At 38.4% G+C, this 14,542-nt stretch overlaps 1 protein-coding gene across 1 annotated transcript in view; it reads left to right on the forward strand.

Moving 5' to 3' along the window:
* Positions 1-14,542, forward strand: part of LOC105516698 (dynein heavy chain 14, axonemal-like) — a gene marked incomplete at its 5' end in the record, with an annotated part of 154,523 nt that overhangs the window by 123,082 nt on the left and 16,899 nt on the right. Inside the window, 4 exons of the mRNA XM_011948971.1 lie at positions 4,355-4,544; positions 6,921-7,101; positions 9,819-9,982; positions 11,045-11,241. Coding sequence (XP_011804361.1) covers positions 4,355-4,544; positions 6,921-7,101; positions 9,819-9,982; positions 11,045-11,241 — 732 coding nt within the window. The remainder of the gene's footprint in view (positions 1-4,354; positions 4,545-6,920; positions 7,102-9,818; positions 9,983-11,044; positions 11,242-14,542) is intronic.

Raw genomic sequence — 14,542 nt, forward strand, 5'->3', positions numbered from 1 at the left:
AAAAAAAAAAAAGCCAGGTGGCACGCCTGTACTCCCAGCCACTTGGGAGGCTGAGGCAGGAGGACCACTTGAGCCCAGGAGGTTGAGGCTGCAGTAAGCCGTGTTTGGGCCACTGCACTCCAACCTGGGTGACAGAGGGACACCCTGTCTCAAAAAATAAAAATAAATAAAATTACAAATATTTCAAACACAATGGAAATGAGACTACTTCAGACCAAAAATTACATGACAGAACAAAAGCTACAGTTAGGAAAAAAAAAATGTTTGGCCTTAAATGTCTCCACTATTAAAGAAAACATACAGGAAATAAATATCCATCTTAAGAAATTAGAAAACAAAAGAAAATAAAAGCTAATAAAGAAATTCCTTATACATTTTAAAATTAGATTTTTAAAATTCTTTTCATATATTTTTTAAAGCTTACAGCTATAAAAAATTGGATTTTGATAAGACATAAAATTTGAAAATCTAGATGAAGCCAATGATTTCCTAGAAAATATGAATTATCAAAATTGACTTAAAGAGAAAGTGAAATTTTGGTTAGGCCAATTGCCACAAAAGACATTGCAAATGACACCAGAATGAGATGTTTTTACAGCTTAATTCACTCTGAACGTTAAGAAACAGATAGTATTAATATTACATATTCTAGACCTTAGTAAAAGATCACAATCTCTCCAGTTTATTTTATGAAACAACATAATGTTAATATGAATACCTGATAAAGATATTAATAATATACATAAGAACTGTAGATTAATTTCACTCAGGACTTGAGATGTAAAGATTCTACATAAAATATAAGTTGATTTCAGCAATGAAACAAAAAAGTAATACACTGTAACCAAGTTGGTTTTATTCCACTAATGCAAGAATGACCCAGTAACTGGAAATTTATAATCCTAATTTATATGATCATCTCAATAGATGTAGAAGAGGCATTTGTTATGAATTTTGGAGCCATTTCTAGTAAAAACCTAAAGTAATAGGATTAGAAGGAACCACTTAAATATGAAAAAGACTATCTAAAAACAGCAATGAATAGTATGCCACATAGTCAAACACTGAAATTGTTTCAAATAAAATCAAGAATTAGATAAGGATGCCCATTATCACCACTGTCATTCAACAGTGCCTTAGAATTTCTAGTAAATGCAATGAGATAAGAAAATTATAATAATTCATATTAACATTGTAAAAAGAGAAAAAACTATCTTTTTATTGATTATATAATTGTACATCTAGAAAACCTAAGATACTAGTAAAACAAAATCTAGTAATCAGAGAATTTCGTAAAGTAACTGGATAAAAATGTAAAGATGTAAAGATCAATAAAGCCTCCCTGGTAATAAACACCCAGGAATGGAAGTAGGCAAAACGTTACTTTCACAGTAGTGATGAAAATATTTAAATACTGAGGAATAAATTTAACATGAAACGTATGGGTCCTAAATAAAGAATAGCATAAATTAAAGAGAAGAGAGAGGCATAACATTTGTTGAGAGCTTAAAATATTTGGATTGCTTTATCCGAATTATTTAATTCCCACAACAACATTATGAGGCAAGAACACTAATTATCCTCATTTTACAGATGGGGATATAGAGGCACAGGCCACGTAAGAAACCTGCCCAAGTTACATAGGTAATAAGTGGAAGTCTGATTCCACGTTCATTTTTTAATCCTGCCTCCCCTAAATAAATGCATCAATGTTCTTTATGGGAAGACTTCCCATATCCTAACTATCAATTCTTCCAAAATTAATAATCAAATATACTGCAGTTCCAATTAAAATCCTATTAGAGAAGTTTTGGAATTAATAAAATTCGTATGGAAGAACAGATGCTGAAGAATAAGCTAGAAATGTACAAAAAAGAAAAATCCTGAAGGGGTCTTCCTTCACCAGATATGAAAACATGGTAAAAATCCACTATACTAAAATCAATATTGTTTGGCAGAGAAGTAGACAATAAATCGGTGAGACATAGTTGAGAGTGCAGAAATCTACGTTTTTATGAGATTTTAACATTTGACACAGGTAATATTTCAACTCAGGAAAAAGGAATTTGCAAAAAGTAAATGATACTGGCATGACTGTCCATCTAGCTGGGAGAAAATTACTGGTTCCTTTATCTTATATCCTATAGAAAAATAAATTCCAGAATGGAATAAAATTTAATTGTATAACAATATAAATAACCAAAATAAATCTAGGAGATTACATGTACAATCTTGGAGGTGGGAACAAGTAACCCTAATTGAAAACCCAGAACCATAAAAGAATAGATAGGCATATTTAATTACAAAAAACTTTTATATGGCAAATGGTGGCAAAATAAAGTCAATGGACAAATGCCAGATTTAGGATAACGCAGATGACTGACAGAGAGTTAATATCTGTGATATACAAAGAGCTCTTATCTATTAACAAGAAAAAGACAAACAAGCCAAAGGAAAAATAGGCGGTGTACAGAGAATTGTATTTAAATGACCAACGGACATAAGAAAAGATGTTCAAAATAACCAGTACTAGGTGAAATACAAATTAAACTAACAGCAAACGTACCGCCCATGAGACTGGCAAAAATTAAATAAACCAACATTTCCTGTTAGTGGCAGGGATGAGAGAACAGTGACAAAGAAATTCCTTGACACACTATTAGTGTAAATATGAATTGTTACAGCCACTGAACATTGATAACCGAAAATATTGTCCGATTGCGGCACAGTGTGTATGCTAAACTAGCATTTGTGGCGGGGAAAAGACAGGAAAACAGAAAGAAAGAGGGAGAGGAAGGCCGGGCACAGTGGCTCACGCCTGTAATCCCAGCACTTTGGGAGGCCGAGGCCGCCATATCACAAGTTCAGGAGATCGAGACCATCCTGGCTAACACGGCGAAACCCCGTCCAGGCGTGGTGGCGGGCACCTGTAGTCCCAGCTACTCAGGAGGCTGAGGCAGGAGAACCGCTTGAACCCGGGAGGTGGAGGTTGCAGTGAGCTGAGATCGCACCACTGCACTCCAGCCTGGGCGACAGAGCGAGACTCCGTCAAGAAAGAAAAGAAAGAAGGAAGGGAGGGAGGGAGGGAGGGAGGAAGGTAAAAAGGAAGGGAGGAAGAAAGGGAGGAAAGGACGGAGGGAAGGAAGGAAGGGGGAGAGGAAAGGGAGGCGGAGATGAGAAATAGTTGAAGAGCACAAGGAGGATAGAAAGGAGAGGAGAAGCGAAGGAAGGAGAGAGAAGAGGTCAACCTATGTGCAAATAGAACGTCTTTGTAAGAATACACAAGAATTCTGTCAATGGTGCCCTCAAGGGAGAGGATCTGACGGCTAAAGTCGGGAGTGGAGGAAATCTTACTTTATTACCTTTTTGCGCTTTTTGAATTCAGTACCACATGCCTGCTTTGCCTATTCAAACAAATAACAGCAATTAAATAGCTCAATGCCTATTCAACAATAACAAAAAAGAACTAGTGGATAAAAGTGAATGTCTCAGGGCAGGCATGTGCCTCACGCCTGTAATCTCAGCACTTTGGGAGGCCAAGGCAGATGGATCGCTTGAGCTCAGGAGTTCAAGACCAGCCTGGGCAACGTGGCGAAAGCCCGTCTCTACAAAAAAATACAAAAATTAGCCAGGCAGGGAGGCTGAGGAAAAAAGCTGAGGTGGGAGGTTCGCTTTAGCTGGAGAGGTCAAGGATGCAGTGAGCCAAGATCACACCACTGCACTCCAACCTCGGCAACAAAGTGAGACCCTGTCTTAAAAAAAGGTCTCACTTTTTTTTAAGTCCCAATGTTTGTGTCTTACTATATATATATATTTATATATACATACACACACACACTATTCTAGTAAATATAAACTATTCTAGTAAGACAAATGAAATATATTTAATAATATATATATATTTGTCTATATATATTTTTTTTTCTTCTTCTTCTTCTTCTTTTGAGACGGAGTCTCGCTCTGTCACCCAGGCTGGAGTGCAGTAGCATGATCTCAGCTGACTGTGACCCACTATGTCCTGGGTTCAAGTTATTCTCCTGCCTCAGCCTCCCAAGTAGCTAGGATTACAGGCACCCGCCACCACGCCCAGCTAATTTTTGAACTTTTAGTAGAGATGGGGTTTCACCATGTTGGTCAGGCTGGTCTCAAACTCCTGACCTCAAATGATGTGCCTGCCTTGGCCTCCCAAAGTGCTGGGATTACAGGCTTGAGCCACTGTGCCTAGCCTATTTCTATACATTTTTTTAAAAAAGAATATATGTAGCTGTTTGAGAGTTGATTTTATGTTAAAAAGTCAGAGTGAGTAAGCTGGAAACACATATCGAAATAATAAAGACTCATGGGTTTTCTAAAGGTTGCCATTAAGGTGTTGGAAAATTCCCTGAGAGGACAGCCCAGTATTTCATGGCAAGCACTGCGCTACCTGATTGGAGAAGTGATTTACGGTGGCCGGGTAATTGATAATTGGGACAAGCGATGCTTGAAGACCCTGCTCTACAAATTTTGTAATCCTGAAGTGCTGAAAGATGACTTCAGTTTCTCCAGTGATGGGGTAGGAAAAGAATTAATCTTCTTGCATTTCTCAATAATTTTAAAGTAAACATTGTTGCATTATTTAAAATACATATTTAAATGAATTTTGATGTTCATTTTTAAAGGTTTTGATTAGCTTTCAGTATTATAAAAGTAATTTACCCATGACTCTATTAAATATAACATTGTGCAGGGCAGTAAACAAAAAGAATGATTTAAACATAGTTCATGTCCTCTAAGAACCCGAAGTGTAAGATACAAAGCACAAGGGAGCGAACATTTATAAATCAACGATTCCATGCCAGTCACTTGATATATGTTTCTCATTTAATGCTCAAAATAACCATAGGGAATAGATGCTGTTGTCAGTTTACAGAAATCCCACATCTCTTGTTCTTTGATCCCCTCTTCTCCCCCTCAGTTTCTATCCTCTATCCAAACCTTCACATTTGTGGAGCAGAAAACTCCGTATTAGACACCAGCAACTGTGTGTGCCTGTCAAGTGGCTGCTAGCAGAGGAAAGAATCCTACAGACCTCTGACCTTAGACTGTGGAGGGTTGGACTTGACATAAACTTTGATGGGTGGGAATTTGGATAAGAGAGGTGAATGGAAGATGAAAAGGAAGATGACAGCTATGGGTGATCATTGTGAGCTGGTATATCAAGAGAAAGAGAGGTCATATCCAGGTTGTCTGTCTGGGGTCTTGAGGATATGGATAGATAAAGAAAATAGTAAAAATATTTTAGGGAAATTCATTTGTAAGGCATCTATAGAATGGATAGCAATGGTCTATGTTGATGACCCTGAGTCAACAAGAAGGCATTAAATTATGTCCTTTATGCACTATTTGCTAAGGAAGAAAAATCTATGAGAGCTTTTTTTTTTTAAGATTTCCATCTAAACAAACAAACAAACAACTGTCTTAAGGCCGGGTGTGGTGGCTCATGCCTGTAATCCCTGCACTTTGGGAAGCTGAGGCAGGTGGACCACTTGAAGCCAAGAGTTCGAGAGCAACCTGGCCAACATGGTGAAACCCTCATCTCTACTAAAAATACAAAAATTAGCCAGGTGTGATGTGTGCACCTGTAGTCCCAGCTACTCAAGAGACTGAGGCCTGAGAATCACCTGAACCCAGGAGGTGGAGATTGCAGTGAGCCATGATCACACCACTGCATTCCATCCTGGGCAACAGAGCAAGATCCTGTCTGAAAAAAAAGAAAAAAAACTGTTTCAAATAACATATTAGTTAAATTTAGGGTTCTCTGGCCAAGTGTGGTGGCTCATACCTATAATCCTAGCACTTTGGGAGGATGAGGAGAGTAGATCACTTGAAGTCAGGAGTTCGAAACCAGCCTGGCCAACATGGTGAGACCCCCCATCTATACTAAAAATACAAAAATTAGCCAGGCATGGTGGCTCACGCCTGTAATCCCAGCTACTCGGGAGGCTGAGGCATGAGAATCACTTGAATCTGGGAAGCAGAGGTTGAAGTGAACCAAGATCATGCCACTGCACTCCAGCCTGGGTAATGGAGTAAGACTCCATCTCAAAAAAAAAAAAAAAAAAAAGTTTAGGGTTCTTTAAATTGCCCAAAGAATACAATGTGCATGGTTTCGTACACACTATTACATTAAGTATGCACTAAGAGAATAAGGTATACTGTAACATACAGTATACAATCGCATTGGCAGGATTATATTACATGACAGAAATGTATTCTGAAATTTATATTTCAACTGTTCAGTTGCTTTAAAACACTGGGAATTTTATGACAGTTTCAGCTTGCCAGCTCTTCCTGTTTTTTGTCATAATCTTGCTTCTTCTGCAGGTAAATTTTTTTATCAGTGACTGTTATTTGATTTTTCCCTCTGACCTTTATTAATTCTTCAACATTTTCCTTAATGATATCAAGAAAGCCACCATCACCCACTTTCCTGACCATATGAACAATGCATTTCTCTTTTTGGTCAGTGATCAGTTATTCTTAAGATCATTCTCACATTCCTTCTATAGGTTTTACAAAAGTAAAATGATTTGTTCAAGCCTTAATTGCATTCATTATCTATGGATGGTCAGAATCACCCTCACCTTTAAAGTGTTTTTTTTTTCTTTCTCTCTTTTCCCAACAAGAAAGTTATACATGCATATCATATGCACATTACAATACAGTAGTCCCAGATGTTGCTTTTTACAGTGTCTAGAATATACAACATGCAATAAGAAAGCCTTTGGGATAAAATTTCATGGGAAAATATTGTCTTCAAGCATTACTGAAAGTAGATATCTTATTCTGGCAAAAACTAACAAAGTGTTCAGAAGTAGCAGGATTGAAGAAAAAAGCTTTTTCAAAATGGTTAAATTTTCAGATATGTCAACCAGTTCCAGGATCTGCAAGCATAAAGGACTACATACACATTATCCAGTCCTTACCTGATGATGACCCTCCCGAGGTCTTAGGAATACACCCAGAGGCCATCAGGAGCTGCTGGGAGACCCAAGGCGAAGAGTTTATTGAAAATCTGATTGCCATGCAACCAAAAACTACCACTGCCAACCTCATGATCAGGTAAGAACTCGCTAAGAAAAACTGTTGGTCAAAAATTATCAGGCTGGGTCTGGCAGCTCACACCTGTAATCCCAGCACCTTGGGAGGCTGAGGTGGAAAGATTGCTTGAGCTCAGGAGTTCCAGACCAGCCTGAGCAACATGGTGAAACTCCGTCTCTACAAATAATACAAAAATTAGCCGAGTGTAGTGGTGAGCACCTGTAGTCCCAGAACTTGGGAGGCTGAGACCCTGTCTCAAAAAAAAAATTCATTTGAAGAGATATGTAGAAAAGTATAGTCTACATGGTAAAGAAACTAAATTCTACTTCAATTAGTTCCTTATGTATTTAAGTTCTAATTTTTCAATTTGTACGTCTAACAAATTTTAACACTTTTAAAAGATATTTGAATGTTTGCTCCCATTTATAAACTTAATCAAACATTTTCAAATATATTAATATTTATTATAAAGTTAATGTACTTTAATTTGTCTGCCAGACCTTCTCAAATCTTTGAGTAACTTTTATAAATCTAACAATCAAATAAATGTGGTGAATCTTAAATTCTCTTATTCCCTAATATTATATATCTATCTAATGAGATTTCAACCTAAAATCATAAATCAGTTTCTCAATTATCTCTTTTAATTGGGGTCACAAGACTGACCCCAATCTAACACAAGGTATTACGAGGCCCAATTCTCTTAAACATTACAAATATTTAAGATATCAACATATTATAAGGAAATGCTTTTAATAAACATACTAGATATGTTTATTAATGTCCCTTGGTCACTTTGAGAGGCTATAATTATCCCAATCTTGCTGCCTTTGCTTATTAGAGATTTGTCTGTGGGACTTAATTCAAAAATCTATCATATTCAATGTAATTTCCTTAGTGGTAGCAAATCTTTGCCCTCTGAAGGTAAGTTTGATTTTTGACACCTTTTGACCTTTTGAATTATTTGAAGCCACCTGGATTGAATTCTATGGAGAAAATCAACTTTAAAGTCAAAACAGTGTGATGACAAAGTAAGGAGCCATGTGACCTCAGGTGTTCTGTAAGCTGGTACCGAAGCAGCACTGTTGGACTAAATACTTCGTGGCAGCTTTAAGGTTATTGCTTATCTTGAAGGACGACGTTCATTTGACTGTGAAACCTGGAGTGTTTGTTAAAAAATTAGTCCTGGCCAGGCACGGTAGCTCACACCTGTAATCCCAGCACTTTGCGAGGCCAAGACAGGTGGATCATGAGGTCAGGAGTTCAAGATAAGCCTGGCCAAGATGGTGAAACCCCGTCTCTACTAAAAATACAAAAAATTAGCCAGCGTGGTGGTGGGCACCTATAATCCCAGCTACTCGGGGGCTGAGGCAGAGAATTGCTTGAACCCGGGAGGCGGAGATTGCTGTGAGCCGAGATTGCACCACTGCACTCCAGCTGGGGCGACAGAGCAAAACTCTGTCTCAAAAGAAAAGAAAAAAAAAAAGAAAAATCAGTCCCTGCTAGTAAACAGAGCAACAGAGAGAGGGAACTCAAAAGAGATGTGCCCCATTTCCTACTCATCCACTAACTAAGGAGGTCCTCCCACTTCCCTGGGCTCTGGTTTCATCATCTTTAAAAGGATTCCAAAGAGCTCTTCCAGCTCTAGTGTTTAGTGGTTTTGTGTAGTATTGCAGCCTCACCTAGGCCTGGACACACACTCCCCCTGTCACTACCCATGGACTGTGTGATTAAGAAGCCCTTCATGTCAACACAGGAATGGGGCAAGCAGTGGAATCCTCCATGCAGCTGCTTCAGCATGCTCTGTTTAGTTGCCTCCTCTTTTTCATTGTCTTGCAGATGCATTCAGATGATTATTTTACAAAGAAATCCTAAAAAAGCTTTTATAATACATATTTCCTTGCAAATGTCTAAAATACATTGGACAGTTTCTCATCTGTAAAATGAATTTCATGGTCTCTGTAACTATACCATAGTATAGCTTTGCGGTTCTGTGAAGATACGTTTATCTTCAGGTGGAATTTAAGCAGAGGGCCCTCTAACATTAGATAGATCTGTAGCTTGTTATTCTCTTGATTTCTTTTATTTTCCTTTCCTTTTCTTTTCTTTTTTTTTTTTTTTTTTTTTGAGATAGAGTCTTGCTCTGTCACGCAGGCTGGAGTGCAGTGGCACGACCTCGGCTCATTGCAACCTCCGCCTCCTGGGTTCAAGTGATTCTTACTCCTCAGCATCCTGAGTAGCCCGGACTACAGGTGCCCACCATGCCTGGCTAATTTTTGTATTTTTAGTACAGACAGGGTTTTACCATGTTGGCCAGGCTGGTCTCAAACTCCTGACCTCAAGTGATCTGCCTGCCTCGGCCTCCCAAAATGCAGGTATTACAGGCATGAGCCACTGCGCCCGGCCAATTTTTATTTTTTAATTGACATAATAATTGTACATATTTCTGGGGTACATAGTGATGTTTCAATACATACAATGTATAGTGATCAGATCAGGGCAATTCACATGTCCATCATCTCAAACATTTATCCTTTGTGTTGGGAACTTTCAGTATCCTCTCTTCTAGCTAGTTGAAGATGTATAATCTATTTTTGTTAACTATAGTCATCCTACAGTGGTATAGAACACTAAACTTATCCCTCCTGTCTACCAGTAATCTTGAATCGTTTAACAAATCTCTCCCTATCTCCCCCTTCCTGTTCTGTGTCTCATTCTTTTCTTGGTTTCTTTTGCAGACCTGAGCAGAGTAAGGATGAACTGGTGATGGAAATTCTATCTGACTTGCTAAAGCGGCTGCCACTGACAGTGGAGAAAGAAGAAAGTGCTGTTGGAACTCCAAGCACATTGAAGAGCATGATGTCAAGCTCCATTTGGGAGTCTCTTTCTAAAAATCTCGAAGGTGAGCATGAGACAGGAGTAAGGCATCAGGAGTAAGGTAAACTTACTCTGGCTTCAGGAGTAAGGTAAAGATAGGACAAAAATTCCACAGAAATGAAAAGACTGAGATAAGATGGAAAATTCAGTCTCTGCCTCCTCTCTCCAAGTTGAAAAACAGAGAGCACAGAAGAAAATCATGCTTTAGTTTGGGGGTGGGTAGCGTGTGGCACTGAAATCAAAAGTGAAGAAATAATAAGTGTAGCAAACCAGAAAGCAGCAACTCTGCTTGGGAGATTCTCAAGAGCTCTTAGGTGCCTGGTCTCTCTGCCTATCTGCCTTCTGGAACAGCAGAGGTTTAGATGGACCTTCTGCTGAAAGACCACTTGACTCAGAAGCTAAGGGGAATCAGGGCAGGCCCAGGAAGACAGAGGAAGCCTCGTTGCCCAGAGATGGCTCCAAACCCAGCTCTAAGGGGCTAAATTGCTGGACTATGATAATTTTCCCAGTTAAATTTTAATACCGATATTTTATCCCTTTGCAGAAGTTTATTTGGGAACCAAATATTGAGCAATAGTCTATCAAAACAGTATTATTGTTAAGTCTCAGTCAAAGGTCGGCAAATTAGGACTCACAGGCCAAGTCCAGCCCAGCATTTGTTTTTGTGAACTAAAATGGCTTTTGCATTTTTTTAATGGTTGAAAAAAATCAAAAGAAGAAATATAGTTTGTGACACATAAATGTTATGTGAAATTCAAATTTGAGTGCCCATAAATAAAACTTACTGGAACACAGCCACACTTACTCATGACATATTGTCTATGCATCCACACATAGTAGATAGTGTGGCTATACCAGTATATAGTGTGGCCCCACTCACACCGCAAGGGGAGAGTCGAGTAGCTTTCAGAGGTGATGTGGTCCCCATACCCTAAAATGTTTGCTATCTGACCTTCTACAGAAAACATTTATCAACCCCTGGTCAAGATACATGAAATTCCCTTAACTTTCAAAGCCTAAGTCTCTCCATGTAAAGCCTCTTTTTAATCTATAAAATATCAAAATTTTATCTCTTTTTAAAATCCAGATCACGACCGCCTTATCCATTGTGTCTTACTAACCTTTTTGAAGCAAGAAATTAAACGATTTGATAAGTTATTATTTGTCATACATAAATCCTTAAAAGATCTTCAACTTGCTATAAAAGGAGAGATCATCCTCACCCAAGAATTGGAGGAAATACTTAACTCTTTTCTTAATATAAGAGTGCCTAAATTGTGGCAGGTAAGCAATTATTATTATTTCCTATTTTCTTGCTTGCTTGAAATAAATGTCCAAGCTCAAGGGAATGGTGAAGTTAAATGGTGCATCTGTGTGATGAAATATGTAACTCTTAAAAGATGCTGACGTCCTTTTTCATATTTTCACATCTCTGAAGTTGGAATGCCTCTTAACAGTCACCGTTAGCCACAGGCGGCACCGTCATGTAGTTCTCATTCTCTGTGTGTGTGAACTATGTATCATGGCAGTTCATGTCGAAGTAGATGTACTCTTAGTATTACTATAAGTGTTAGGTTTCATTGCTTTTAAAATAGAAACAAAGCTGAACAAAATGATGACAAAATTACTGGGTCGTGGTCTTAAACAGAAGACCAAACTGTAAAAACACAAAATTTATTAGACCAGAAATTATAAACCATAGAAGATCTGGCAGCACAGAGTAGGAAATTAACAAGCTTGATGTTGGACACAAACACTATTTCTCCAGAAATGAACTTCTCCCCTTAGGATTAGCAATGGCCTTTTCCAGAACCCTGAATCCTATACCAGATTAAAAACCTGTGTAGACATGTGAAAAGATGTTCAACATCATTTGCTTTTGTGGAAATGCAAATCAAAGCCGCAATGAGATACGACTTCACACCTACTAAGATGGAGATAATTAAAAATACACAAAAACAAGCATTGGGAGAAATTGGAACCCTCATGCATCCCTCATGGGAATGAAAAATGGTGCATCTACTTTGGAAATAGTCCAGTAGTTCCTCAAAAAGTTAAACAGATTTACCATTTAGTCCAGCAATTTCACTCCTAGGAATATACTCAAGAGAAATTAAAATATAAATCCAGGTCGGGCATGGGACCTCATGCTTGTAATCCCAGCACTCTGGAAGGTCAAGGTGGTGGATCACCTGAGGTCAGGAGTTCGAGACCAGCCTGGCCAACATGGTGAAACCCGTCTCTACCAAAAATAATAATAATAATAATAAATGGCCAGGCATGGTGGTGGGTGCCTGTAATCTCAGCTACTTGTGAGGCTAAGGGAGGAGAACCCAGAAGGCAGAGGTTGGAGTGAACCAAGATCGTGCCATTGCACTCCAGCCTGGGCAACAGAGGGAGACTCCATCTCAAAAAATAAATAAATAAATAAAGTCCACACAAAAACTTGCACATGAATGTTCATGGCAGCGTTATTTATAATACCCAAAAGGTGAAAATAATTCAAATGTCCATTGTCTGATGAATGGATAAAATATGATATGTCCCTGTAATGAAATATTATTCAGCCAGCAAAACGAATGAAGTACTGACACAGGCTACCATATGGATAAACCTTGCAAACAGTAGTTCTTCTGTGCTAAGTGTAAGAAGACCATCACAAAAGAGCATATATTATATGATTTCATTTACAGGAAATGTCCAGAATAGACAAATCCATAGTGACAGAAAGTAGATTATTGGTTGCCTCGGTTTGCGGGTGACAGAGTATTGGAGAATGGATGCCGAGAGGGTTTTCTTTTGGAGTCATGAAAACGTTCTACAGTTGACGAGTGGTAGTTGCACAACTCAGTGACTATACAAAAAACCATTAACTTGTACACTGTTGTACCCTTTAAATAAGTAAGTTGTATGGCATATGAGTTACATCTCAATGAAGTTATTTAAAACCCTGTGAGAAAACATGAAGACAGACAAGAGGAAACAATAACAATTATAATTCCTTAAAACTGAATATAAGCTGTGATGAAAAATTGAGATGTAGAGACACATCCAAAATCATAGGACTTCAGAGCTTAAAAGGCTCTTAGGGAATCCCCACTCCAATGACCTTATTTTACAGATATGGAAACTAAAAAGCAGAGAGGCCTTATTACATTCTTAGCAAGCCCCGTGGTGAAACAGCTAGGACTCTACAAGTGCAAAGTAAGGCTGAAAGAACACGGCTGAGTTTGTACACTCTAAGTACAGTCACATGTGGCTGAGACCATTGCTCACTTGACAGAGTAACAAGAGGTAAGATGAGTCAGGTAGAAATGTCCAGCTTGGGCAAATGGGTAGGAACTAGTGCATTCAAAGACAGGGTGAGCAGAAAGACGTGCTGTGTGAGGAAAAGATGAAGAAATCCTATTTTGGACATGGAAAGTGTGAGGAGCTAGAGGGGCTCTCAAGTGGAGCTATTGAAAAGCAACGGGACTGATCTTAGTTATTTCTTGCCTTCTGCTAGCTTTTGAATGTGTTTGCTCTTGCTTCTCTAGTTCTTTTAATTGTGATGTTAGGGTGCCAATTTTAGATCTTTCCTGCTTTCTCTTGTGGACATTTAGTGCTATAAATTTCCCTCTACACACTGCTTTAAATGTGTCCCAGAGATTCTGGTATGTTGTGTCTTTGTTCTCATTGGTTTCGAAGAACATCTTTATCTCTGCCTTCACTTCGTTACGTACCCAGTAGTCATTCAGGAGCAGGTTATTCAGTTTCCATGTAGTTGAGCTGTTTTGAGTGAGTTTCTTAATCCTGAGTTCTAGTTTGATTGCACTGTGGTCTGAGAGACAGTTTGTTATAATTTCTGTTCTTTTACATTTGCTGAGGAGTGCTTTACTTCCAACTATGTGGTCAATTTTGGAATAAGTGTGATGTGGTGCTGAGAAGAATGTATATTCTGTTGATTTGGGGTGGAGAGTTCTGTAGATGTCTATTAGGTCCGCTTGGTGCAGCACTGAGGTCAACTCCTGGGTATCCTTGTTAACTTTCTGTCTCATTGATCTGTCTAATGTTGACAGTGGAGTGTTAAAGTCTCCCATTACTATTGTGTGGGAACTAAGATCAGAGCAGAACTGAAGGAGATAGAGACACAAAAACCCTCCAAAAAATCAATGAATCCAGGAGCTGGTTTTTTGAAAAGATCAACAAAATCAATAGACTACTAGCAAGACTAATAAAGAAGAAAAGAGAGAAGAATCAAATACACACAATAAAAAATAATAAAGGGGACATCACCACTGATCCCACAGAAATACAAACTACCATCAGAGAACACCTATAAACACCTCTATGCAAATAAACTAGAAAATCTAGAAGAAGTGGATACATTCCTGGACACATATACCCTCCCAAGACTAAACCAAGAAGAAGTTGAATCCCTGAATAGACCAATAACTGGTTCTGAAATTGAGTCAATAATTAATAGCCTTCCAACCAAAAAAAGTCCAGGACCAGACAGATTCACAGCCGAATCCTACCAGAGGTACAAAGAGGAGCTGGTACCATTCCTTCTGAAACTATTCCAATCAATAGAAAAAGAGGGAAT

This window comes from Colobus angolensis, unplaced genomic scaffold (genome assembly GCF_000951035.1).
Source record: "Colobus angolensis palliatus isolate OR3802 unplaced genomic scaffold, Cang.pa_1.0 Scaffold288, whole genome shotgun sequence".
NCBI lineage: Eukaryota > Metazoa > Chordata > Mammalia > Primates > Cercopithecidae > Colobus > Colobus angolensis.